This window comes from Cydia strobilella, chromosome 11 (genome assembly GCF_947568885.1).
Source record: "Cydia strobilella chromosome 11, ilCydStro3.1, whole genome shotgun sequence".
Lineage (NCBI taxonomy): Eukaryota > Metazoa > Arthropoda > Insecta > Lepidoptera > Tortricidae > Cydia > Cydia strobilella.
In genome coordinates, this window is record NC_086051.1 from 5,668,276 (window position 1) to 5,693,195 (window position 24,920).

At 35.5% G+C, this 24,920-nt stretch overlaps 2 protein-coding genes across 3 annotated transcripts in view; one reads left to right on the top strand and one right to left on the bottom strand.

Moving 5' to 3' along the window:
- LOC134745355 (tonsoku-like protein) overlaps positions 1 to 24,920 on the top strand; it is a 431,809-nt gene that overhangs the window by 321,012 nt on the left and 85,877 nt on the right. The gene's annotated exons all lie outside the window — the stretch shown is intronic.
- Positions 6,735 to 24,920, bottom strand: part of LOC134745349 (collagen alpha-1(IX) chain-like) — a 94,804-nt gene continuing 76,618 nt past the window's right edge. For both annotated transcript variants that reach the window (XM_063679372.1, XM_063679371.1), the window contains 21 exons: positions 23,994 to 24,033; positions 23,006 to 23,031; positions 21,787 to 21,840; positions 21,056 to 21,178; positions 20,334 to 20,516; positions 19,831 to 19,971; positions 19,365 to 19,464; positions 18,914 to 19,003; positions 16,153 to 16,214; positions 15,871 to 16,068; positions 14,641 to 14,775; positions 13,413 to 13,499; positions 13,062 to 13,272; positions 12,680 to 12,744; positions 12,216 to 12,308; positions 11,561 to 11,728; positions 10,708 to 10,859; positions 10,405 to 10,581; positions 9,735 to 9,875; positions 9,426 to 9,503; positions 6,735 to 7,609 (listed from right to left, as the gene is read on the bottom strand). In XM_063679372.1, coding sequence (XP_063535442.1) covers positions 7,582 to 7,609; positions 9,426 to 9,503; positions 9,735 to 9,875; positions 10,405 to 10,581; positions 10,708 to 10,859; positions 11,561 to 11,728; positions 12,216 to 12,308; positions 12,680 to 12,744; positions 13,062 to 13,272; positions 13,413 to 13,499; positions 14,641 to 14,775; positions 15,871 to 16,068; positions 16,153 to 16,214; positions 18,914 to 19,003; positions 19,365 to 19,464; positions 19,831 to 19,971; positions 20,334 to 20,516; positions 21,056 to 21,178; positions 21,787 to 21,840; positions 23,006 to 23,031; positions 23,994 to 24,033 — 2,352 coding nt within the window. In that variant the 3' untranslated portion in view covers positions 6,735 to 7,581. The remainder of the gene's footprint in view (positions 7,610 to 9,425; positions 9,504 to 9,734; positions 9,876 to 10,404; positions 10,582 to 10,707; positions 10,860 to 11,560; positions 11,729 to 12,215; positions 12,309 to 12,679; positions 12,745 to 13,061; positions 13,273 to 13,412; positions 13,500 to 14,640; positions 14,776 to 15,870; positions 16,069 to 16,152; positions 16,215 to 18,913; positions 19,004 to 19,364; positions 19,465 to 19,830; positions 19,972 to 20,333; positions 20,517 to 21,055; positions 21,179 to 21,786; positions 21,841 to 23,005; positions 23,032 to 23,993; positions 24,034 to 24,920) is intronic.

A 24,920-nucleotide genomic window follows, 5' to 3' on the forward strand; every position in this document is an offset into this window, starting at 1 on the left:
ATAAGTCCGAAATATCAAAATTACGATTTTTAAAAACACGATGGAATAAAATCACGAATGTGCTATTTCCGAAAACTTAAAATCCGATTGTCACTTGATAGAAAGCTTAAAGTTCCGATTTTACACTTTTCCGAAAATATTTTTTTTTCCGAATTCCTAAATTCTGAAAAATCATTGTCCGATCGGAAATAAAATAATTCGGTATTCAGAAATTCGGTTTTTTACAAGATCGGAAAAATGAAATCCGTGATATTCAAATGAAGACTCACGTTTTAGTAATTATTACGGGTACCTGTCGTGCCGCATCATGTTAAATTCGGCATAAAAATTCGGCATAAATAAATTAGACAGAACTGCGAACCTGCGAACCCGAACTGTTGCTAGAAGTGGGTTAGGTTAGGTTAGAACTGCGACCCCCAAGAAAACGAACTGTTGCCAGAAAAGTGGAAATTTAAAAATTGGGATATTTAAAATAGGAATCACGTTAATTCGGAATAAGGGCAATTCCGAATTCGTGATTTTGAAAATCGTAAATGTTAAATTCGGTGTTTGCCACCATCGGAATTGTTATAGTCGGAATTATGTAGTTCGGAATTTACAATATTCGGCTTTTTGGGTTTTCGGAAATATAAATCTTCGTGATTTTCATCATTCGTAATTATGACAGTCGGAATTTTGATGGGTCGAGCATTTAAAAATCGGAATGATAAAATTCGACATTCTAAAATTCGAAATAAAAAATTTCGGAATTATGTAGTGTACCCGATTTGCATAGGTACAGTCAAGGACGTTAAACAAAAATGGTACTGTATCGTTCGAAATACACCTATACTACTCTATGCCATTTAAATCACGACAAAAATTTGAATAAGGGCAAAAAAAATATTCATTTTGTAGTGTAATTTTATTTAGTGGTAGCAAAGAGGATATAATATTATAGAACGGTACTGTCATAGTAAATTTTGTAACCACAGTAAATTCACTGCCATCTATCGACACACTTTAAAACTAAAAATGAAGATTTATTAAAATACGATAAAATGTATTTAAATATGGATAAATGATCTTTTTTATTTGCATTAATATTTTTTTTATTTTGACCCATGTTTCACTGATATGCGTTAAAATTGTTAGGTAATAACAAACGAAACCGTCAACGCCCTCTATACGAGAGTAGGCAAAAGGTAGTAGCGACATCTGATCGAGAATCAAATTTTCGTGATTTTCGAGGCACGTTTTTTCCTTAGACTGTATCCATCTATTACGGAGTTATATCTATCTTTGGTGGTAGGTACCTAATTGTAAAATATTTTATCTGGACTACAGTCCTCTAGCGTATCCATCTGTCAACTTTACTTTAAGTTCTGTCTCCAGGGGACAGGGAGATAAATTAGGGGTGAATTAGCCGCTTACTGAAACAGACCGAATTCCACGCAGGCGAAGCCGCGGGCACAGCTAGTATCTATATAAATCTGAAAGTGACGCGACCCAATAGACGATAAAAGTGTTTCCAATATCACTACTACTACTACTACTTATGTGTACTGATTGATCTGATTTACAGCGCTCGGGTGGTGATAGAGTTGTGGATAATAATAATCAAGAACGTCAAACACTACATTTCCGCACACCTTCTTAAGCCAAAATTAAACGGATACAATATAAGTTATTGCAATACCTACCTCAGCACCTATTAATGCACCCAAGTGCAGGAGAGTAGTTGGAGAAGCGCCAAATCCTAGGAGGATAATGCGCTCCACTGGTAAGGTATTGCCGATATTGATTACTGGATTCAAAATCTTAGTTAAATTTTCAATTTCGGTAACAGATTTTTATGAAGTAGATTTTATACCGCAGTTGTATTTTAAGGCATAAACTTTGTTATTAGGCGCCATTCATTTATTACGTAAAGCAATTTATGGGGGGAGGGGGGTCGACAGTGTCTTATTTTTTCTCACAGGGGGGTGGGAGTCTTCATACTTTTTCCGTAAGATCACAAAAATGCGCAAGTAAAGATTATACTTCGAAAAAGCGCGTGCATCCGTGCGCGTGCCGACAAAGGAAAACTATAAAATTAGGCCAAAGTTGATTATTGCCAAAAAAAATATTTTTTTGTACTTTTGCGGGTACAAAATAAGTTACTACAATTTTTTATTTAACAATCGAAGTAAAAACAAACCCGATGTGTAATAATTTTTCCTTCAGATTCTTCCGTAATAAATATTAAACAGGGGGGTGGGGGTCGGCCTATTTTTATTTTTTCTTACATAGGGGTCGAAGGGGGTCAAAATCTGGCAAAAATCGTCTTATGAATGGCGCCTTAGAAAAACAGCATTTATTTATTTATTTATTTAATTCTGGCTAGCTCTCAGATAACTATGCCGCTATGCTTTCAATGCACGAAAGTGTATTGATTGCACAAAGAGACGTTACTATTAGTTTGCATGAACTATATTTGCACGATATGGGTAAAGCTTATCCGAATCAATCTTCAATGAGATTTGTTAGCAAAATTATTTCAAATACCGATACACCTGAATTAGAATAATTATGCTTGACTCGTTTGGTCGCCTAGCTGACATTATCTTATTGCACCTACATCATCGAAGTAGCAATATAGACCTACATGACATTCCACTACACATAATGTGGCTACTATAAATGATAGGGTGATGACATCAAGAAAATGGTCAGAAAAGAAATGGAAAAGGAACAGAATGCTCTAAGAACAAATTAAATTACTTTCTATGAAAATATTTTAATTTGTGACTTTACAAGTAGACACACTTCTATTTAAACTATATAGGTAGATGAAATTAATGTCATATACGAAGGAAAAAATTACCAATGCCTCCAGTGCCCAGGGCTGTAATTGAACCAGAGTCCTTCGTACCTGAACCGCTCGGCCAACTGACATTTTTTCCTTCATATATGACATAAATTTCTCAAAAAGCTATCGACGGGAAGGAATGGAAGAAGCGAGAAGAGACCTACGTGTCACAGGACACGCTGGACACAACCGGGAAACCGATGTGTGATAAAATATAAATTTTCTTACTATGTAGAATAAGTTTTAGTATGTTTTGTATCAGCAATAAAGGTCATAACAATACGTGTTTTTATATTTAACTTTTAATTATATTCATGTTATAAATGACCTAGGTAATTTATGATCTACGACAAATAAAGAGAATAATAATACTATGCCTAACAACATCTTGAGCCCTGCTTTTTATAAGTGATATGTTTTTTAAGTAGGTATTTTGTATGTGTTTTGTATTTTATTTTTATATCCATATTACAAACCAACCTAACTTAAGGCTTTCCTAAAACTTAATAAAAGTTACATTTTATTTACTTAAAAATTACACAGAGTTATCACAGAGAGATGAAAAATAAATATAGGAATGTGTCTAACATTTTTGTCATTTAATTGCAGCTTTCATAATAAATTCGTTATTCAATTCAAATTTCTGATTCTAGTATTTGAACTAGTGGGGCTCATTTGCAATAAGAGGTCGCAATGACTTTCAACGAGCGGCATAAAGGCCAAGACTTGGCCGTAGTTGCATGCGCCAAGAGCTAGTCCCGACGTTTAATACATAGTATTGCATAGACAAGTATTTTCATACTTCGTGGTGTCGTTAACCGATAATGCATCACCAACGTACTCATACACAAGAAAACAGCTACATTTAACACTGATGCTACTTACTATGCAGATACGTACTAATAGCAATACGGTAGGGTAGAACTGGGAGAATGATTATGATTGAAACAAGCTAAATTTCTTGAAACCTACAACACCTATGCATGTGACGCAGTACTCAGTCTATGCGGGCGGTCATTTTTAAATCCTAGACCTACAATGCCAATTTTCAGAAATTGCAAGCGTTCATTGGTTGTCTGCTTATATTTAGGCAGTACACATTTGTTTGCTACCTTCAAGGTGTAACGAGTAGTCTGTATTATAAGTTACAACCCAGTTAACATAGATAAGATAGATAGTAGAAATTAGTCTAGTTGGTGTTTAATTTTATCAAATAAAATACCTACATACTTACCTATTCACAAATGAGTTTATAACAGGTATTTTTGCACAGCACGAGTACCTACTATGAGCAATCGCAGGGCAACCGCGATAACTAGGACATGCACGAGCGCTCAGCCCGCGCAGCATGGTTTCCCCTATCACTAAGTCCGTCACTTTCGCACTCACATACTTGTTAGAACGTGACAGGCATGGTGATAAGCGTACCGTGCTACGACTCCTGGAAGTGTTCCTTAGATGCGAACTTAATGAATGACTCACTGAATTTGGTTACAAATCAACTTATTAACGCTAGTGCAAATGTTAGAGATATGCGGCTTTGGTTCTGTGGCCTTATTCGCAAATGTATAATTGTATATTAAATATAATATTCTTGAATCACAGGTCGGTTCAACATGCAAGCAAGTCGTATCATTCAACGTGTAGTATCGCTCGTAGAAAAAAATGGCATTTTACTCTTTGAGTTAGTTTTAACTGAAACGTTTAATTTAAACACAAGGGCTGATTTCGCCAGGAGTTGCTATGTTGCTAAAAATAAAATAAAAACATTTAAAGCTATGTCCAGTTTCATCAGTTGCGCTTTATTTTTTGTTAATCTTAGGTACCTAGGTACCCTAAAGTAAGTAGGTAGTATTCATGTTTCGTCCAATAGCTACTATAACAATTATATCTGCATCTGCTTCCAGGGTGACTTTCTAAATACACCTGCAAAGTCTACGAATAATAAAGAATAAGATTATTTATATTTTGTGCTGTATTATAAAGAAACAAAGTTGATTTTAGTGTAAACATGTCATTGACGTCGAGTTACTCTACATGGCTCCATAAAGTTAAACTTTCCATTGTCATCCTGCATTCAGAAAAAACGCTTTTTGTGGCGTCTGAGTTACAAAGCGGAAGGAAATTTAATATGCTACTGTGTTGCAATGAAAAGGAATGCCTGTCAAATTACTAGGTGTAACATTGATAAATTTTAGGATTATTAATAAGGTTGCAGGTTTATAGGTGTGCGTATAAGCGGTTAAGGCCGGGCACAATTATGGACTGGGATACTGAATATAAATACCTATGTAAGAATGTAACTTTATTACCTGCTTTAGTTAACAGACAAATCTTTTAACGGAGCGGTAATTCGGAGTACTATATAAAGGTTAAAAATATAATAATAATAAATCAATATTATAATACTCGTAATTCAGCCACCGCTGAGCACATGCCTCTTTTAATGCGCGAAAGGGCTTGGGCTATATACCCCACGCTAGCCCAATACGGATTGAATTTCTTTGCAGATGTATGCATGTTTCCTCATGATGTTTTCCTTTAGCCGAAACGCTAGTGGTAAATAAATATTAAATGATATTTCGTACATAGGTCCCCAAAAACTCATTGGTATTGGTACTAGCCAGGATTGTGTAGTTTCAAATAAATTCTTTTCATATTTCGTTCCATTTTTCAATCCGGATTGAAAAAAATATGTGAAAAGAATTTATTTGAAACAACACAATCTTGCAAATATCAGAAGATGTTCAACATACATACATACATATAATCACGCCTGTTTCCCGGAGGGAATCGGAGGGGATCCTGACATACCTCTTTCGCTTCCTTCAGTTCAACAACAACAACATGTGATATAAATGGGTCGACCAAAAAGAAAGAATACCACTCAGTATTTAATAGTATTTATAAGCTTGCAACGACACTGATTTTTAGTGGACTATTACTCGTATAATGGAGTATATAATGATACCAATATCCTTGAATTCGTCGATTTATCTTCGTGCATGATCCTGATTAATAGATAGTTGTAATAACAAAAATAGAGGTTTCTAGGTAAGAGGAAATAAAACGTATTTTGAAATTAATTATGAAATTTATTTCAATTTCATTAACTTTTTCGTCTTAGTTTTACAAGTAAAGCTATAGTTTTTTTGTATGGCACAAGGACAAAAAACAACATACAAATTGGGTCCAAAAAATTTTACGTCAACATAACAAAATATTGTGACTTAATTGTAAATAAATTGTATACTGGCAATTGAACACATTACTGTGGATCAAGAATGTCAATACAAAATACAAACCGAGAGACTTCAAAAACATATTTGAAATAATTTATACAAATTAACTTTGTTATCCGTGTGATTCTTATTATTGTAGCATGTGATGTAGGTAACTGTCATAAGTATGACACTATACTTATAATATAAAGACAATTGATGAAGGTCCATTACGGATCCGTTAAGGTACAGATGTAGTGCATAATTAATGCTATTTCAGTCAGTCTCGGTACAAAAAGTACTGAGGTTGACTGAAGTAGCATGACAAATACGAACGTTACCGAGAAAATACGATGGAAAACATTATGCACTACATCTGTATCTATGTAAACCATACGCAGTTTTTTGTTTATTGTCATCAAGACAAAATTGCAGTTAGAAATCGTCCGTAACCAAAACTAACTGACAATGCGGTAGTTTTTGTTGCTTAAAATCTTCACATACTGAATCTGAATCTGAAAACTTTAAAAGATAATTGAAATAGGTATTTTGCAAAGGTATTGTACAATTGGTAGGTCATTCGGTAGGACAAATAAATAAATCAAATATTTGGACACACTCTTTCACAAAAAATATTTTGTTTGAGTAACATATTAGCAACACCTACCTTAAGCTTAAATTTATCGAGTATTATTAATGGCTATATTTCAGTAACACCTAAAACGAAAAAAAGGCAAGAAGTTCCAGTTAAAGAATTACTTCTATGTAATAGTTTTTCAACGAATTACCAACAAATGAATATTCATTAAAACATGAGATTATACATTAATTTTTAAACTCAACTGCAACTGAAAAGTTTCATGTCTGTGTTTACAAGATCTAAATTTAACTTACTCTTATCAAATATTACCCGTGTCATAATCCTTTGTATTTCGGTGTCATAAAAAAATGCAGTGAGTATCTGCATCTGCAGAAATTTATTTTTTATTCAACAGATCGCCCAAATTTCATCGTAATCGACGGAGCTATTTTCGAGATTTGCAAAATGTAAGTTTTAGTCCTTTTTTAGGTAAATAAATTGGTATTTAAAAGTTGAATTGGTATTTTTGAAATTAAGATATTCGACTAATAATAAATTACAGTCAACATTCATTCGCTCTTAATATTAATATTACCTAACTATTCCAAAAGCAATACTTTATACAACAACACACTTAGCGTTTTGTGTTTGCATTATTTGTCCTAAATAAAAAAATGTAAATATGAAACACACAACGCCAAGGGTCAAATTTGAACTTTAAAACTCTCTACTTGATTTTATAATAACTTAAAATATTTACAGTGTATTGTATTGTAGGCACAAATAGAGCGAGAAGCACATTACTAACACTGCAAGTAATGCCTAATCAATATCAAATCAAATTGACATTTTTGAAGCTTTGATATCTATGTTTACTTGCGCTGTCAGAGTTAACCATCTGTGGTTCACAGTGATTCGCTAAGTTTTAATGGCACTTATATAAAAATTGGTCACGTTAACCTTCTTCGTCTCCTTGCTCTGTAAAAAAAAAACTGTTATTAATAAGGATTCAACACGATTTTTATGAAAGAGGTACATACAAGACTTGCCTAATAATTTGAAAAACAAAAAATAAATTAGTGTGCCATTAAAATAGACAATTAGCTAAAAAACTTCGTGTTTCGATTCTTTAGTTAGGGCATCATCATCTGCCTGCGCCATTTCCCATCGTCTGGGGTCGGCTCTCCTTGTCCGTTTTCTCCATTTCGGGCGATTTTGGGCGATATCTGGGTTCATGTCTGCTTGTTTCAGGTCTTTTTGGACCGTCGTTAGCCAAGTGGCGGAGGGCTTTCCGCGCCCACGCTTCGTCGTTGGTATGTCTAGGGCTACTCGCACCATGTGGTCTTCGGGACGCCTGAGGATGTGTCCATACCAGCGTAAACGTTTTTCTTGGACTTTTTCAACTATGGGGGCGATTTTGAAGCTACCTCTGATATATTCGTTCCTGATTTTGTCGAGCCTGGTGACGCCCGCTGACCAGCGTAACATGCGCATCTTAGTGGTGTGCAGTCTTGGTAGAGGCCCAGCACTCTGTTCCATACAAAATAGCGGGGCGAATCGCAGTTTTGTAGAGTTTCCCTTTGGTTTTCAGGGGCATTCTTTTGTCGCACATTACGCCTGTGAGCTGTCTCCATTTATTCCAACCAGATGTAGTACGATGGGTTACGTCGCTGTCAGTTTTGCCATCGTTGCTAATTATTGACCCGAGGTATTTAAATTGATTTACGGTTGGGATATGTGCGTCGTCAATCAGGAACTTAATTTGCTGTCCATCCGTTGTACTGTAGGGCACTTTCGGGCAAGAACTTTGTTAATTTACTTAGGGTTCAAATTAATTTGATAATTTGGCAATACTTGCGCTTTGAAATTTTGAATTTAAAATATACCTGATGGCGTCACTTGATACTTTGGCACCTGATAGTAATATAAATGTATTTTTAGGGTTCCGTACCTAAAAAGGGAAAAACGAAACCCTTATAATATCACTTTGTTGTCCGTCCGTCTGTCTGTTAAGACCCTTTGTCTCGGGAACGCGTTGAGGTATCGAGTTGCAATTTAAACCCCACATACTCAGGTTTACGGTCCCTTGAAGCTTTGAAAAATCAAACCTCTAAGTTAACGTAAATAAAAGATACGGCCGTTTCTCTCTCTCCTTAGTATTATTATTCCCATCTGATTGTGGGGTCTGCTTTCCTTGTCCTTTCTCTCCACTTCGCACGATCGGACGTTTCGTCTACTGAAACGTCGCAGGCCCTCATGTCTTTTGCTATGGTATCTGCCCATCTCATCCCCGTTCTACCTCTTCCTCTGGACCCAGCAATGTTCAGATCCATAGCAACATTCCCGTTGTAATCAGGAGGTCTTCTTTTCACGTGTCCAAACCATCTCAGTCGACTCTTGTAGCTTATCGGCGATATCACGTACTCCGAGGCTACCGCGAACGTATTCGTTGCGTATCTTATCGAGCCTCGTTACTCCGCACATCCACCGAAGCATCTTCATTTCGGCGACTTGGACAGACCGGACATGGCTCTGCGTCACAGCTTTTAAAAGATACGGCCGTTTATGCCGCAAAAAACTCTCTCTCTCTCTCTCAAGGGTATCAAAATTGATAGGGTACTTCCCGTTGACCTAGAACTATGAAATTTGGCAAGTAATATCGTCTTACACTAGAAATACAGGGAAAAATCTGAAAACTGTAAATATTTAAAAAAAAAGTTAAATTTGTACGGTACCCTCGGTCCACCTGGCTGGTTGTTTAAATATGTATATTAAATTAAAGTTATATACTCACGGTATATGCCTTTGTCTTCTGGGCAGGTTTGGTGTTACTTCTACACACAATACTATGAATTTGCTGCTGCACGGGTGCCTGAAATTACAATGACAATTAAATCAGTTCTTTCACATGGCTCATAATTTTTAATTATTATTTGTTTGGGCCCGCTACTTTGTCAGCGTATATGTTTTTAAGCTCTAGTTGCTTTCTCCAGTTATACTCATGTACTGACTTTTATCTCATATTTTATAAGTAACACAGATACAGGCGTATGATATGATTCCTGGCAATATAATGAGTAACTTATATACATATTACACTTACAGTTCTCTCTCCAGCAACCTATTTTTGGCAAGCGTTGACGCAGTCCCAAAATGTTTAGGGCTCTCGCTCATCCACTCTTGGCAGTTGGCCTTCTGGCCCACTTCTATTGTGTTAGATCCATGCCATAGTTTATGTTCAGGCCTAAAATATATACACTTTATTAAAATTAACATCCTAAAGTCAAACGCTATGTTTTAATTTTTAATTATTAGGTCTAGATATCTACATAAATTTATGTATGGAAGATGACCATAGAGGCATAGATCATCTCCGTAGGCAAACACTTTATTGCACAAAACAGTATAGTTAGTCAGAATACAATTAATGTGTAAAAAATCCCTTGAAGAGTAAAATGGACGATCGCTTTTCAAATGTATTGGGACCCTATTCCTCTTTGGATAAATATTGACATTTTGGAATATACTTTTACACAATTTAAAGTGTATTAACCATGGTTATGCCCCTTGTTTGTATTTTTTTCGATTATTTAATTATAAAACGAGTTAAAAAAGAAAAACAAAATGCGAACAAATTTTTGGAAGCTTAACTCTTATGATAATGAAAAAATCTTAATCTTTTCCAGCTGACCTTTAGGCATATGAAAGAAATAATTAAGAAAATATTACCATAAAAATATATTTTAGTACTTTGTTTTACTAATTCCACTTACCAGTTTGGGTCAATAAATATACTCTTCCCGTTGAACCCAAATATGTTTGCAGTCGGAGGAATGTGACCCAGGTCATAGAACATGTCTTTCCAAGTATTAAAAAGCATGTCTCCAAACAAGTTTCCTACTGGCAGTTGATGGTATTTTTTATCTACAAGATTCTCTAAGCCACCATCCCTGGAAGATATAGTAAATATAATAAATATCCTTGAAAATTGAGAAACAAAATAAATATTTAGCTAAACTTGCACATGGCAATCCATCTGTTCGGATCGAGGTGCGTAAGTTTCTTTTTATCCTTACCTATAATCGAGTAAAGGCTCAAAGTGACCGCTAATATTGTGTCTTTGGGCCTGCCTTCTGCAGTCATTTGCTATCGCGTAGAAACTAAAACTTGAATTCGTCTCACTTAACATTTTACCAGTGTATGGGCTATTTAAGGCTATTAGACGGATCTGTAATGAAATCAGTTTGTATTTAGTACTAATATTTAATGGTAAAGATAAGAGAATTTCCAGTGATGATTGATGTTGCCAGGGTCTAGTAAATAGAGAAGACTGACAAGTTACAACCCCTATACAACATCAATATCCCAATATACATACATGTTTGTATATGTTTGTTAAATAAGTGACAGATTGTATGCAAAATAAAAGCGCGGCGTTCAAATATGTAAACTGTCACGTCCAAGCAAGTCCAAGTTAGCGTTTAAAGGGTATACATAGCAGTAATAATAATTTCATAACCAAAATTGTTCAGAACGCATCCTAAATGACGTCACGGATGGTTGATTTCGTCCGAAATTCGAAGATCGGCGATCGGATGCGTATAACGTCCGCCGACAGCAGCCAACGGCAATCTTCCAAAATACATTCAACGACAAAGTTGTACTTTAATTTGATCCTAATCTACCTATAATTATAATAAATATTTGTACACAAGTTTAAATAACAAGTCTTCATCTTAGGCATCCCTGCACTACCGAGAAAGGAGCCTAGGCCTCAACAAAAATTGAAATAATATAATGAAAAGCGCCACCTACAACAATGATGAGCCGTGTTCTATGGAGGTTAAATCTTGAAAATTTACTGTTCTCTGTTATGTCAAGATTGTACTTTTACAAATATCTTTCCCATTGTACAAGTATCATACTAACGTAATTTGTCTTTAAACGCCGTGGGCGTCGAGGTCTCATCCTCGGAGGTCTGTCGGTGCTTGCGACAATGTTGTTTGCCCTTGGGGATCGCGTCGTTACTGGTGCAGGGTTATGCCACGGTGGTTGGCTGGTCGTTGATCCTGACTGGACGTTCCATATGGAACCCATCTGGAAAATATGTAAAATAAATATTCAAGTTTGTAATGTAACAAAAATTAGGCTGAATGTCAAGAAAAATCTTTTTAATGTGTAATGCCTTTCTGGCATTAATTTTTGTAACAATAAACCATTAATATATTACCAGGAGGGCGATTTGTATTTGTTAGTTTTCTTATGAGACAGTTATGGATCTGTCAGGTCTTTAATAAATATTACTGTTGACAACTGACAGATCATATCTATAACCATTTCACAAGAATAACAAGATATAAAGTTCGAATAACCCTCCCTGTAACTGTAAAACATTAAAAACCAGCTATTTGTTAATTAATTCAGATTTTTAACATTTCACTATGTTATTCCAGTTTAACGTTGCTTCTTTCTAAAAAGAAATGTTAACATAGTGCCTCGAGCGCTCATTAGGAATTCTCATAATCATAACGCAACATTGCATTAACAAAGGAAACATTCGTATTAAGGAAACGAAAAAATTTACCCGGACATATTGCCACCCATTTTGGACCCGTAAAAGAAGAATTTCCTCTTGTAAGACGAATGCTAAGGTTCCTAGAGGCGTACTTTCGGTTCTCTGTAACAAATAAATATTAAACTTTAGAGTTTTTTTATCCTTTATTATCTATCAATTATATTATATTTAAAAATTCGGGGTTACGAGACTTGGCTCTCCCATTTTATTTTGGTATGGTATGATAATGCAACAGCTTATTTCAGTTGTGTTAATGTGTACTTACAATCTTTATTTGTAGGAATTTCGAATGTTATTAAAAATAGAATTCTAGGCGTAAACATGGCTGCAGCATATAAAAATGTAGAATGAAACTGAGTAGTGTTTAGTGTTTCGCTCCGTTGCCAATTAGAAGTACAAGGGAGCCTGTGGTATTAGTGGTGACTTAACGTCTTTGTGTATCCTTCATACTTATTTTGTAGTCGTTTACTTACTTTTATTAATGCTGTCCGGCTTTTGTAAACCACTGTGGAAGCTGTGTAGAAGTCATCTTCTCCGACTGAAAAAACATTATACAAAAATTCAGATAATATAAGCAAAATACATATTATATATTTTTATCAAGCCATTGACCGATCTTGGCTAACCTAAAATAATTCTAAAGATAGTTCTAAAAACATTGAATACAATAATGTGATTCTAACTACTCATACACGAAGTATATGTTGGTTTTCAAAAACGAACCTAATTTAAATAAATTTAATTGCGTCCATGATTATTCCGGACTCATTTTAATAAAACATACAAAAAATACATGGTGCTGGACCATAATTTTATTTGATATAATAAATAACTAACAACAAATATTTTACTCACTGTCATAATAAATCGAATTTAGTGCTTCCGCTGGTCCACCTAATGTTCCGGGTTGGCCAGGTTCGCCAGGAGGACCTGGAGGGCCAGGCGGCCCTGAAGGTCCAACAGGTCCAGGAATAGCAGTGTGATTGGAGGCTGCGCCCGGGGGTCCAGGTGGGCCAATTGGTCCCGTGGGTCCAATCTGGCCTCTTTCGCCTTTTTCACCTTTTAGCTGGGGAAACGGTTAAATTTGTATTTAATACCGATGTTTGAATAAGGCACGTGTTAGTAGCAAGCGACTCAGCATTTAATTCTTAAACAATTTAACTTTAAGATCAAGATAAAAAAATCTACAACTAAACAATATCTTACCAATGCCAAGTCAACGGGTTGAGCTCTTTCCCCTTTCTCTCCCTTTTCTCCGGTCGACCCTTTTTTACCTTCAACGCCTTTGTGCCCCTAATAGAAATTTCGTAAATCAAGTTAACAGTAGGTACAGTAGCGGCAAATAATCTATCATATTTTTTCAGATACAATTGCAATTTTGTTTTAATAACTTCTCAAAAAAAAAAACGGCTTTAGCGATTTCGATAAAATTTACAATATAGAGGCGTATGAAAATAACGATTCGATCACACTAGGGTTCACTTTTAAAATGATTAATTTGCCCGACTTTTCGCGGTAGCCCGGTGGGTATAAAATTGTAAAGTAATGATGCGATATAATTTTCAAACCAGAGGCTACCGAGGGTAAAAAATCCATCCATCTAGGTTTTATTGTAGGTAAGATTCGCTTTTAAGTGTTTTCAAGTAAGAAAATTAACAGTCATAACATATTTGGTGTGTGTGATGTCCCCAATCCGCTTAGTGCAGTGGGACGTAAGTATGTACCAGATGGTAGTGATGATGATACAGTAATATATAGTTTTTATGATATAAAGTCTTATTTCACGAATTTTCACTACTGAATACCCGAAAAAATAGCAGAATGATAGATTTTTTGCCTCTACTGTACATCCATAAAAATATATTATAGAAGCATAGTACTACTTCAAGCGAATTATAATATTGTAGGTAAGCAAAATGTTTCAGTAGAATAACGAATTATTGAGGTGGTATATTTTTTAAATATAACATGAGAGCTTAGATTGTGTTTCGTTTTAATTGTCTTATTTATGTTGAATGTTACTTATTAACGCGCTAAAAGCCTTAATTAGCTAGGCTTATTTTGTCTTAATCTGTCATTTTGACTTAATGTTTGTATTTGTAAGAAAAGGATAAAACATAAATTAACTAATTGAGGCTTGTAAAGTTGATAAACAAGGGAGTAAATCGATAGTGAATTTTAGTAATATTTGACGACTTATTTTTGATCAAAATTGAAGTCTACGCAAATGTATTTTTGGGCAATCGTATTTATGGCACATACCAGCCTTAAGAAACATTTTTAAGCATATTTACATCGTTATCATCATCCAGTGCAGTTGACCATATCTACGCTACTTTCATTGTAAAAGAAGCACATTTTTATCACTATTATGTATTACTTTTTTTAATATAAAAATATATCTTATTTTATACAAAACAAACTGGTTACTTACTATGGGTCCCGGAGCTCCAGAATTTCCTTTATCTCCTTTAGTTCCATTTTGTCCCGGCGTACCTTGTTCGCCTTTAGGACCAGGAGCTCCTTTTGGGCCCACCTTTCCGGGATGGCCATGCGATCCTTTATCACCCTTAAATATTAATACATAAATATAAGTAATATAACAAATTGCGAAATGATTTATAATGTGGCGCCAATATAACAATTTAGTAGCCTTGATCATTATGAATTATTATGATAGATAGATTGCCAGGTTTTATAAATGCTTGGCTGACATTCTCTTTATTTAAGTTTGTTTCTTAAGTGAATAAGAGAATTTAATGTTTATTTCTAATAAAATGTATAGTTGATCTTATAATATATTTTTATTTATGTTATATCTTTCCCATCACGGAACATTCTATTTCATATTATTGTTATGCTATGATGTAAACATGCTGTGTAAAATTGTGTTTGATCTCGTGCTAGTTCATAAGCTGTAATAATAATATACATGTTTTGCATGATATTGTAATAAAATAAATAAAAAGATTATTAGTGACTAATAAACGATTAGTAATTTTTGACATACAAGTTTACAAATCAAAAGCAAAAAACGGATATTAGGGTAATTTTTAGGGTTCCGTACCCAAAGGGTAAAAACGAGACCCTATTTCTAAGACTTCGCTGTCCGTCCGTCCGTCTGTCTGTCTGTCACCAGGCTGTATCTCGTGAACCGTGATAGCTAGTAGACAGTTTTCACAGATGATGTATTTCTGTTGCCGCTATAACGTGATTTTTTTGCCGTTTTTTGCGTAATGGTACGGAACCCTTCGTGCAGTTTTTTTTATTTATTTTATTGTAATTATTTAATTTTTCTCAGATTTTGATAAAATTTGGTGGATAGATAGTTCCTTATTCTGTACAACATAAGCGCAATTTCACTGTATGTCCTACAAAATCGTTTCACTGTATGTCCTACAAAATCTTCCACTGACTTATGGAAAACGAATGGAATTTTCCGTAACTCAATGGGAATTTTCATGTATTTTTTTGTCCAAGATTTCGTGTTTTTCCGATCAGAATAAGGAGCTTTTCAAACCTACCAATTTTTATCAAAATCTGTCAAAAAATAAAATAGACAAAAACCCATTAATGAATTACATTGTCATATGAAAATGTCAAGAATTCGAAGGACTATCGATTCCAAGTTGTCTTCATTATGTTGCCATGGAAAAAAAATCACCTTAGTTAACGTAATGGCAGCAGCAGGAGTGTTTCCGGGTGGTCCAGGTTCTCCACGGTCCCCTTTATGACCTCTTGGTCCAGGTGGTCCATGCTCCCCTTTTGATCCCTGTGGACCTTGCTCTCCCGGTGTTCCGTCTCGGCCATCTTTTCCGTCGTTTCCCGGTAGTCCGTTTATCCCGTCATCCCCTCTGTCACCCTGAAATATTGAAAAAAAGGTATTCTTTTAAGTTCATAATATTATTTGTTATTTATTATAATTTTTCACACCACGAATTATTACCTTGATGCCATAATCTCCTTTCTCCCCCTTTGATCCTCTCAATAAATCAGCAATCTCAGCCTCTGAAAATAAAAATAAATTATAGAACCTTCCGAAACTAAACATCTATAAGAAAACAATGTCAAATTACTTGGACTCGTGCTAAAAAATAAAGGATAAAATAAATAATTATATTAAGATAAAAAAGGACCTCGTTGAGTTGCTTCCAACCGAAAAATTATACAACTACTTATTTCTATATCTAGTCGGGGGATCAATATTCAATCTGCCTCTTTCTAACCCTACATGATCTGTAAAGGACGCAGCTACAGCAGATCTTTGGACGTTCGTTCATTAAGTAATGCCAATTCGACAGGTCAGAGGGATGGAATCCTTGAGGGCAAATAAAAGAAAAAATGAAGGGAAATCAATCGGCTAACGTTATTATTTGTACGTGATCTGGTTTGATTGATAAAGAGAAATAAATTTGTAGTTATTTGAAGGCTTCGTAAAATAAAGTCTGTTTCAATTTTGTAATATTCTTTTTAAAACTGCTTTTGTTTTTTTTTTACTTTGAAAAACAAAACTGTAAAATTTAACTTTGTACTAAGGTCAATGTGGGAAAGACTGACATGTAATAGTTATTTGTTATACAAGGGTGCAAAGTTGTATTTTACCCGCGAGTGTAGAATTGAAACACGAGCAAGCGAAAGGATTCTATAGTTGAACCACGAGCGAAGCGAGTGGTTCTAAAATAGAATCCTGAGCGTAGCGAGTGCTTCAACACACGAGAAGTAAAATACATTTGCACCCGTGTGTAACACAAAACTTTTCCCCTCACTATAGCGAGGAAAGTGCAACATCCACAGGCGTTAGATCATCTTCATCACTGGAATCACTCATTTTTTTTACGATATTATAACAGAAAACTCTGGAAGTTGTGTATTTTTACGCGTCGGTGAGAAAAGTTTTTAAGTAAAAAATTCGTTGACAATGTTGACATTTCTGACGTATGAAATGTCAACGATGCGTTTTGAAATTGCATCGACTCAACTTGTGCGTTCAGAATTATATTTAACATTATTATAAAAAAACAAACGTTTCTTATGGAATTTTAAGGTTTATGACTTAAAATCATTAAATACAGCTAAATTTGATATTTTTTATTACATTCTCAAACCATTTATTTAATGATAATTAATATCGAACGAACCATTATCATGAGCGTTTTACGTTTTGTTAATTGTCAAGCTACTTAAACACGCTCCATCCAAAGTCAAATTACTTTCCCCACTAGTGGATAAAACGCGTTTTTCCCCGCTTGTTTTTAAGGTTAAAAGACAACTTTCGGAACTAGTGAGGGGAAAAATATTTGATTGGGAAGATCGTCATAGGGCAAGAACTCTATATACGTACTTAGCTCATACAGTCAGAAAGTAAGAATTTCACCCCTTTTGCTTTACCGACGTTTTGTAAATGGAGTATGAGTACAAACGAACGAATTAGAAGTGACGAAAGAGCTTCTAGTAACCAACTTAATAAACGGTAACTTGATAAACGTGTCTTCCCCCTAGTCTGTTGTGTGAAAATATTATTGATTATCAAATTTTTCGACAGTTAGTTTCAGGCCCTTCTCCGAACGCAGCTCGCTGAGCACAGCGGAGGTCGTGTGTTCCCCGGGTTGTGTATAATCATTGTTATGGATTTGCTTACATTTAGTTGTATAAGTTATTTCTTCGAACCAATATATGAACTGACTGTTACAACACACACTTGATAACATTTTGACTGTACCAGTTTTTTAGTATTTTCCCTCAGAGACCCGTTCACTCGATAAACTGTCATAAATAAAAATATGTACTAAGTAAACTCCCACCGGATTTAAATATGTAGTTTCTAGTTCAATAGAGGCTGCTAATCCCTCACATCTGATAAGAACCATCGACAAAGCTAAAAGCAAGCATACTGTCGGGTACTACACGGACAGGAAAACACCAATTTATGCCTGCTTCCTCGACCTCTCCAAGGCATTTGACAGGGTTGATTATAACATGCTTTGGAAGAAAATGGAGGAGGCAGGTATTCCGGACGACTGTACAGACTTGCTAAAGTTTTGGTACCAAAATCAAACAAACCAGGTCAGGTGGGCCAAGTCACTGTCCGTTGAGTATAGGCTTGAATGTGGTGTCAGGCAGGGGGGGCTCACGTCTCCGAAACTGTTCAACTTGTATATGAACGACCTGATAGACGAGCTTAGCAGCATGCATGTAGGATGCTATATTGAAAACACTTGTGTTAACAATATAAGCTACGCAGATGACATGGTGCTGCTAAGTCCGTCTATCGGGGCTCTTAGACAGTTAGTGGCCCTGTGCGAGAAGTACGCCGCCGCACATGGACTCCTATACAACGCCGCCAAGAGTGAAGTGATGGCTAATGGGTCGCGTAAGGGAAAGTCGAAACAGCATTCTGAAGGTGATTGCTAACAGATCTGATTTAGCTGCCCCATAATGTGGCACTGGATGGAGCAGGTTAGGTCTACTTTGACCTATATCAAGTGACCTAGGTGTATATAAAAAAAAATGTAATTAAAAATAATTAGTGTAGGTAACTAACATAGCTTTTAAGTTAATGTAACTAACCATATATGGACTTGTGGGTCTGAAATAAAGATATATTTAATTTAATTTAATTTAAAATATGTAACGATTGATTCAGTAGTCTACTTGGAGCTTAAATTATGTTGAGGTTGGGTTATAGTAGGTACGTGGTAAACACTTACTCTCTTTAGGATCTATTTCTTCTGTTAATAATGATGTTAATGTAGCTGGCATGCCAGCCAGACCGGGCGGACCGATAAGGCCAGTATCGCCTGTAATAAATAAATCATATATTATTTAATATTCAATATTTCGAATAAAACTAAAACGAAAAGATTAAAAAAGTATATTTTAGCTTTTCGGACCATACTTGAATTTCTTCTTCTTCCTCGTTTCCTCATGACTGAGGATCGCGACTACATAAGGTCGTTATTTTGTACACCAAAGCTCTCCACCTTGCACGATTTTTCGCCTTCCTAATAATAGGCGCCTGTGTAGATCCCTGGCAAGCCTTTTTTACAATGTCCACCAGCGGGTCGGTGGATGTCCAATTATCTACTACCCCGTCCTCCATCCACCATGCCAACCATAATGCGCTTTAAAAAGAATTTATCATAACACAGTCATGTTTACCTTTTTGTCCTTTATGACCGGGTAGCCCGTCACTTCCAGGTGTGCCTGGAGCCCCGTCTCTTCCATCTTCACCGGGTTCTCCTCTATCTCCCATTGTTCCCTATGAAAGTATAAGAACTGTGAAAAAGGTAAATTGACGTGCAATAAAGGATTAGGTACATCAATGAAATTCTCGAAAGCAGTTTTCATCAAGAACACAGTAGTCCTTCGATTGGGCCTAGCTAAAGTTGTAGTCTTGATCGTATCATTACCAAATTACAATGTTTTCAACAAATCATAAACGACTTCATCGGAATATAACTGAATTCGAATGAAGTTGCATATAAATTGGTAAGATCATTTAAATTGCGGCCTTGTTCTAATACAACACTAAATGTTTAAAACATTACGGATAGGTAAAATATTGTTTTAATATGTTTCCTATCAAACGCACACTTGCTAAATAAAAATAATGTTATCATGTTACCTGATCACCTTTGTCTCCTTTGGTACCAGTTTCTCCTTTTGCGCCCCTTTCTCCTTCCGGTCCTCTAGGACCAGGGGGGCCAATTGGTCCAGGTGGACCTCTTTCACCCGGTATGGCTACTTCTTTTTTTTCTTCTGTTCCCTGTCAATAGGCGTTCTAACAACTTAATGTTTCTTTGAATATAACAACTTACGTACGTACAAACTATTTAAGGAAACTACTGAAGTACTACCGAAGGACTGAAGTAATTAAGTACTGGACAAAAAACTAAGGTAAAAATCTGCGAAAAAAAATATTTTTTTCAAGTGATTATTTACTTGATGAGTCAATATTGATCAACACACATCGGGGTTTTTGGTGCGGGAATGTTTGACATTAGCCAAAGAGTAGGTAATGACCTAAAAAACAGAATGTACTCTGGCAGGGTTCTACCTAATGAATAATTAATTAAACAAACAATCTCAGTATTTGCGTGTCAAAATTAAACCACAATAATATATCACCTTCATCACAGTACAAACTCCAGGGGGTCCCTGCGGCCCTGGTGGCCCAACTGGTCCCGGTTCTCCTCTCTTGCCTGATTCACCATCGCGTCCTGGAGGTCCAGTTCTTCCTGGACTGCCATCTTCTCCTCTTGGTCCTGCGTGTCCAGTGTGACCTCTTGGTCCGGGTTCACCCGGTGCACCCTAGAATATTTATTATTTCTCATTACAGTTAATCATCATTCGCTTGCGCATTGTCGGCGCAGCAAGTCTCTTTCTTCCATATCCCTCTGTTGATATTGCGCGTCATCTCACCATTAATTTGCTTTCTTTTCATATAAGTACTCGTATTATCAACTTAAGCAAACTGTCTACTTTTGCCTTGGTTGGCTTTTTCTTGCCTTTTTGACATGATTTATATTATGTCAATAATTTATATTAAAATCAATATGTAAATTTAAAATTGGTGGACGTTTCAATTAGGCAAGTAGGTACAAATATTACTATTTGTACATCTCTACAAATGGTAAGTGCGCTGCGAATTATTTCACAAGTGTCTAAGCCGTACCACGAGTTGACACGAGCGACTGCGTAAATTCGATTGCAGTCCATCTCGCTCGCATTCATGTATTGATGCGTTAGAGAGGGAATTGTTGGCTTTTAATTACTTAATTTAAAAAATACTACCATTGGGTTGGGAATACAATACCTGAAAAAAGGTAATAGTAACAAAGCTTTCTTACCCGTGGGCCAGCTATTCCAGTTTCACCTTGGTCACCCTGTGGCCCTAGACTTCCTGGTGGTCCTCTCATCTCAGGCATGGACGCAAGCAAGCTTGATATGGTCGACTCAGAGCATTCACATTTCTGCAAGTATTTCGTTATTATACACAAACCGACCTAATCCCACAGTAAGCTCAATAAGGCTTGTGTTGTGGTTATTAGACGACGAATCGACGATATATAATAGGAAATGTCCATAACAGTGTCACATACCACAGGTACTTAACTTTATACCACGAAATTTTTTAACGGCTCCTCAAGACTAATGCGTTGTTCGCGCGCTCGAGCGCTATTGGTCCAGGATTTAAGAATGACTAACCGCATAGCCTGAGTATTACGTCACATGCATATCTTTCAATCACTATCTCTCCTGAACGATATATTGGACAGCGACAGCAAACTGGACATATTCCACCGCACTGAAGCCAGTTTTATGAAATCTGTTAACCGATACCTGGAGTCTGTAACGACACCGAGCTCAATTATCGTATAGTTAGCATTTTAGCTATGTATGTTGAGTAATCTCTCATTGTTAATATAATGTCACTTAACATGTGTAGCTTGACTGTAAGTGTTAATTATAAGGAATAAAAATAAATAAAAATAATATAAAATCATAACGTGTTTCAATTGTCCCCGTCCTACCCTAAATAATATCCCGAGATTTATGTGTTTCTATAAAAACAACTTACACCAATTTCTCCTGATGATCCTGATACAAAACCGGGGCCTTCTATATCTTCGTCCTAGTAATCCAAAGAAATAAATGAATGATTGAGTAAAATTATTCTAATACATTGTCAGAACGTATTAAAATATAGTCAAAACGTCTGATTTTAGAGAGTGTTATTCAAATGGTCCAGTTAAATTAAGGGTTTCAATTGTCAGAACGTATTAAAATATAGTCAAAACGTCTGATTTTAGAGAGTGTTATTCAAATGGCCCAGTTAAATTAAGGGTTTCAATTGTCAGAACGTATTAAAATATAGTCAAAACGTCTGATTTTAGAGAGTGTTATTCAAATGGCCCAGTTAAATTAAGGGTTTCACCTCGGAATGAGAGATAATAAGCTGGAAACTCGTATACACCTTCGTTGACGTATTAAAGGCTCTCCTTAAAATCTTATCATAGATCTTTTGCGCGTCAGAAGTTATTCAAGGTCAAATGTCATACAAATCGGTTTTTCGTGGATATAAAAATTTCTATAGCTCCGATGTTATTTACATGTAGGAAAGAGTTGTAGAGCATAAAATTAACGACAAGTTAGGTATCAAATATTTTTTCATGAGATAAACACGTACGTGTTCAAGATATATGAAACAGAAAGCGTAGTGATCGTCCGTACTATGAGGCAAGGTCAATCGTGAATATCGGCGAATAATACCTAATACCTTCTATAAAGTTCGAAAGACACGATCTATGCGTAGATTTTTAAGAGAACATTTAATACATCATAGCGAAGGTGTATACAAGTTTCCAGCTTATTATCTCTCATTCCAAGGTTGACCCCCTTTTTAGGCTTAAAATGACTGGCCCAAAATGGGACGATGAGAGATATTTGAAAACTTTTAAAAATTCGCAAAATCTATTGTTATCGGAAATCTGGAGGCTAAACCAACTAGTTAGTTAAGTAGTCGTAGTTAGTTTTGACACCAATTAAACATTGACCTCCTCCTCCTTGCGTCGTATTCCTCAATATTGAGGGTCGTGACCTCCCTTTTGTATTACTTTCTCTCTTACAAACAGAACATTATTGACAATGCAATTAAAAAAAGGGAATTATGATAAAATGGTCAAATATCATTATTCATGATATTACAATTTTGATTACGGTCTATTGTGTACGGTGTTTACCTTAGCAAGAGTCTTATGTTTTCAAAAAATAATAGAGTAAACTTAATCTATACTCACATCGCCACCAATTCCATCACCCCTCTCTGTAAAGTTAAGATAGAATTATTTTACCAATTATTTATAAGGACTGTACCGTTTATTATAAATACAGATAAAACCTGGTCTAACTGTTGATATGTGTATTATTTTGTATAACTATGTTCGAAGGGTTTGATCTGCGGGTATTTTTAAGCAATATCTGATATAATAAAGTTTAATTTTTATTTTCTTTTAGGGACTTTTTGATGCTTTCAATATCGTGTAGCAAATACATTTCGGACAAGCCTAAAGACTATTTCACTGACTCCTTGGTACGATTTAAAGAAACAAAAGGTTAATATGCTGCCAAAACATGTTATCTAAGTGCCTCTTTATGATTGCTCAATTGAGCAGCTGCGGAATAAATGTGAATTTTTATTTTGACATAAAAACGATTTTTCAGCCCACGTTTTGGATTCCCATCAATTTCTGATGCAAGCGAAATGAGGGAGACAGCTAAAATAATCAGCTAAAAACCAAAGCCTAACGGACAATGGCGTTGAATCATCACTAGAGCAGATCGATAGAAACACTCCATGATAGTTTTATTGGATGTCAAAGTCGGAATTGTCGTAAATAACATGCCACATTCTCTAAAGGGGTCCTCGTGACTATCAGTCCGCCGGACAATATCGGCCTGTCAACTGTTCGGAACTGTTAAAATTTTGTTCTAACTGACTGGCCGATATCGTTCGGCGGACTGATAGTCAGTGGGCCCCTTTAAAGGCCACCATGCACAGATTCAAAACTTTTTTTTGAACTAAAAGAAATGTTTAGACTATGCCCAGATGTTTCGCTTCACGAATCATGTGTAGTTGCGGATCGCATATCGCACTAATTAAACACGTGTAATTTTTAAATAAAAATGTAATACCAAATAAATCGGCTAAGTAAAGTTGTATTTATAAGAAACGATAGTCCTTAGGCAACAACAACAAGCTAAACTAATAAATAAATAATGTAATACCTTTCGTTGATGATGTTCTTGAATCGAAGAAGTCCGTAAACTATAATTATACAAAAAAAAACAGTTAGAAACCTTACGGCAGTAAAAATGTAGGTATAATGTTCACTTAAATGAACTAGAGTGATACTTTTCATTATATTTTACTTGATTTTATCCTAACTTAAAAAAAATCCATTTGACGTACCTCTAAAGTTTAACAATTTTGTGCATCTAAGCCTGTCAAACACTGGTACAGATAAAGCAGCGGAAAATAATCTATCATATTTTTTGAGGTACATTTGCATAATATTTTTGGTTATTTCTCAGAAACGGCTCCAGCGATTTCGATGAAATTTGCAATATAGGGGTATGTTAAAACGACAATTCTATCAAACTAGGGTACATTTTAAAATTAATTAATTTGTCCAAGTTTTCGCGGTACACCGGTGGGTATTAAATTGTAAAGTACTGATTCGATTTAATTTTCAAACCAGAGGCTAATGAGGGCCAAAAATCGATCCATATAGGTTTTAATGTTGGTAAGTTTCGCTTTTGAGTGTTTTCAAATTATAAAATACATTAATTGGTGTGTCCGCATTGTGCTAACGTGGCTGCCTATCTTGCCACGTGCAGTGAATGGGACGTAAGTATAATGAATATGGTCGTGATAATGATACAATAATTGTTTACAAGTTATATAGTCTAATTACACGAATTTTCGAATGAATGCCTGCAAAAAAATAGCAGTAGATATGATACATTTTTTTCCGCTACTGTAAGTTCTATTATTTCACTACACCTTATAAAACAAAATTCCCCGCCGCGTCTGTCTGTTTGTGTGTACAATGTTCGCGATAAACTCAAAAACTACTGAACAAATTTTCATGCGGTTTTCACCTATCGATAGAGTGATTCTTGTGTATAATTTGTTAACCCGTGCGTTCATTA